Consider the following 3,341-nt stretch of genomic DNA (forward strand, 5'->3'; position numbering starts at 1 on the left):
GGGGAAGGACCATTCCCACATGGACACATTAAAGTGTAATGTGAAAGGCTCATCATCAATATAAGTCATTTGAAATAAGCTGAATTTGGCGCACTAATCACTTTACTAATAAAAAACTACCATTTCGCTCACTAAACCCTTGCCATCAACAAGTTCATCAAGTTGATGAAGTTTATTATTTTAACATTAGTAAAATGCAATAATATATGAGATTGAGGCCTTGAAATTCATAGCATTAGAACAAACACTAAGGTTTGTAGTATTTTTAAAAAATGTTTACTTTCATATGTAAATATTAACTTTTTATAGTATGCATAATATGAAAGAATGTGTTATTGATAAGTTATTAAGTTTTTTTCTATAATAACAAGGAGCTCGAATTCATTATATTTTTCTTGTAAATTTTGGAAATTCATATATATGACAAATTGGTATATTCAAATGTTACATGCTTTCGACTTTTGAGTGCATCTTTTTAAGGGCAATGTAATAGAATCAAGAAAGTGGAGTCATTGATTGGCTAAGACTTCCATACGATTTGGAGATCCTTTCTTCATTTATAAATTTACTCATCCTCGTCTTATCTCCCTTTAGTTAAATATTAATATAGTTTATGTTTTGCAAAAAAAAATAGATGTAGATCACATCAAGTGAAAGCCATGTCATACTTTGCATCCTAAAAAGTTTATAGCATCAAAATATTGTGTGAATTGACACAGGAAGAAATCATTATATAATGAGTTTCAAATGGAAAAAATCAATCACTTACATTGAGATGATATTTAGGCTCAAAAGGTAACAATAACCTTTTACATAATATAAAGATGCATCCATACTAACACATAACATGAAATTGACATCTTTATATTTTCAAAATCCATTAAAGTTTTGTTTCTTAACATCTCTAGAATTTATATGGCTACAATTAGCTTCTACACTACATAGTGAACTAGTGTGAGGAAAACTTTCTACACGTCCAAAAATCATGATGCAAAAGGAAACATCATGTTAACTTTTTTCCTTTAAATTTACTCGAGGGAAAGAACTTAACCTCCCACCAAGACTCATGGAGATTTGTACTTTCTATGGGAAATTGTCCTATTTTTCCTTAAATTTCTGTCACTATATGGAGGAAAATGAATGAAAAAATTATGGTGGTAAAATGCATATTTTGTATTACTATATGAACAACAACTTTAAAGAAGGTTGGATATAACATCTTTGAAAATATGTGGAATGAAGGGTAGGTGGATGCAAAATCTTGTTTTAAGGTGTCCACTAATGAGGGATAAAGTTCTAGTTTATTGTCCGATGTTTTAATAGGAGGGAATAGCCTATCAATGCCCCCCCTAGGATCTTTGCAAGTTGAGGTGTGAATGTAGGTTGGAGGGTAATGGGAGAGATGGATGCCATTAATGGTAGAGATTTTTGTTAGATTATGTGGCTCTTGTGTGGGGACCCATATGAGATGTGGAGTAGAAACAAGATGAAGATGCCATGGCTAAGAATGTAGATTCCATGGTTCATATGAAGGGGTGGAAATCGTGGAAGCATGAGGGCCATGGGGGACTAGCACACAAAGTAAAAGAGGAGAAGGAAGGAAAAGGGGGAGGGAGAGGGAGATGGATGATTATAAATAGGCACTCTAGGTTACATAGTGAGTTGTGGAAAGAGCGTTGTATGGTTGTAGTGAGCCTTTGTATTGTATGGTTGTGGGACTCTAGGTTACATAGCAAGTTGTGGAGAGAGCGTTGTTTGTTGTCTCCACCTTAGGCTAATATATATTCTTATTATCGTACGAACATATTTGTAGTCCTCGCTCTTTTCGCGGGTGCAGCTTTCACGCTCCGAATAGGCCACCACCCTAGCAAGTAGCGATGGTGAGACCTCAGCTTTCCCTTTTTGAAGTGGCAATTGCTTGCTTGTCGGTTTTCTCAATGTAATCACATGCAATCATCATCAGGCTAATTATGCAGTTATAGCTCTTGGTTTTCCTCAAAGCTAGTAGGTTGGCAGCAGTGGGGATCTCTTGGGATATATTGTATGGTTAATTACTACTGTTTGATTATTAACTCTTTTTTTATGGTGAATATATTCAGGCCATGTTTATCCGCGTGAAGAGAAAGATGACCACCTACTTTGTTCATTGCGACCCTTCTGATAACGTCTTGCAAATCAAGGCTAAGCTGCGGACTCTCACGGATAACCCCGTGAGCAATCAACGCTTGATTTTGCTCGACTGCCATCACGTTCTGGATGATGCAAGGACGCTTGCCCAACAGCAGGTGATTCAACCCATTTTTAAGCTTGCCTTTCAAATTTTGGAATGGTGTTGCTATCTTTTGTGAGACCACAAGTTCACATTCCTAAATAGATATCTTTCGTTTTATTCCTACGCATCCAAAGTTCCAAATTTAGCAAGTAGAACTCTCCAATGCTTTGACTCTAGTAATGTGCATGCCCATAGATACATGCCACCTTATGGTGTAGAGTAGAGCTCAAGTTAAATGAAGCAGTCTATGTGTATGGGTGCTCTATCTCATCAAGACACATGATGCTTTGCACGGTAGGGTACCTTGCACACACATCCATATCTATGCCTCTAATATGCGATTTTGAAAGTTGCAGGTGGAGAACAATGATGTCGTAGCACTGACTCTAAAGAAGAGTAAGTTGTACTCTTGTTTGGGTGCTATATTGCACTCTTATCCATGATTTAATTTCTCTCATGTTCGTATAAGAATCTAAATCTACACATTAATACTCATCATTTAGTATAATATGAGTGACATGACTCCATGATGGCATACGGACTAGGTAATGGAGAATGGGAGGACATTGATATAGACAACTTTGAACAAAAGGCCGATTCTACTAGTAGTAGCTAGAAGGATTCGACTAAGCTCCTTCCAACGCGGGTGAAAAAATGTTGTTCTCAATTCACAATGTCATTGAATCAATAGCATTTGATGACAATAAGCACACCTTTAGAATAACCTAATATTACTTATATCTTGTAATAAGCACACCTTTAGAATAACCTAATATTACTTATATCTTGTAATAAATTTCACATTCTAAACCCAATGCTATCTTCTTGTAGATACTCAATGCATCCTACAAAGTCATGACATCTAGGTGAGGCATCTTAATGGTTCAGTACCATTATGGATGAAGTATTCTCGACTTGTAAATATGTGGATTTTGCTCTATCAAGGCTTTATGGCCGTGGCTTTATTGGCCTTCCTATGAACACTTGTAAACTCTTCTTGTAAATAGTTATTAATATGTATATATATTATTGAGCACCGTTTGAAGTTGCAATAAAGTTTTACTGTAAT

General features: G+C 35.8%; 1 protein-coding gene across 1 annotated transcript; it reads left to right on the plus strand.

Moving 5' to 3' along the window:
• The first annotated feature begins 1,730 nt into the window (after positions 1-1,730).
• On the plus strand, positions 1,731-2,974 carry LOC147642165 (uncharacterized). Its single transcript, XM_086774724.1, has 4 exons — positions 1,731-1,880; positions 2,100-2,285; positions 2,629-2,668; positions 2,818-2,974. Exons 1-4 carry the CDS (start codon positions 1,878-1,880, stop codon positions 2,886-2,888), a joined length of 300 nt encoding a protein of 99 aa, XP_086630850.1. The 5' UTR covers positions 1,731-1,877; the 3' UTR covers positions 2,889-2,974.
• Positions 2,975-3,341: the final 367 nt, after the last annotated feature.

The sequence above is a fragment of the Cibotium barometz genome, chromosome 1 (assembly GCF_041138505.1).
Source record: "Cibotium barometz isolate CiBa-2024 chromosome 1, ASM4113850v1, whole genome shotgun sequence".
NCBI lineage: Eukaryota > Viridiplantae > Streptophyta > Polypodiopsida > Cyatheales > Cibotiaceae > Cibotium > Cibotium barometz.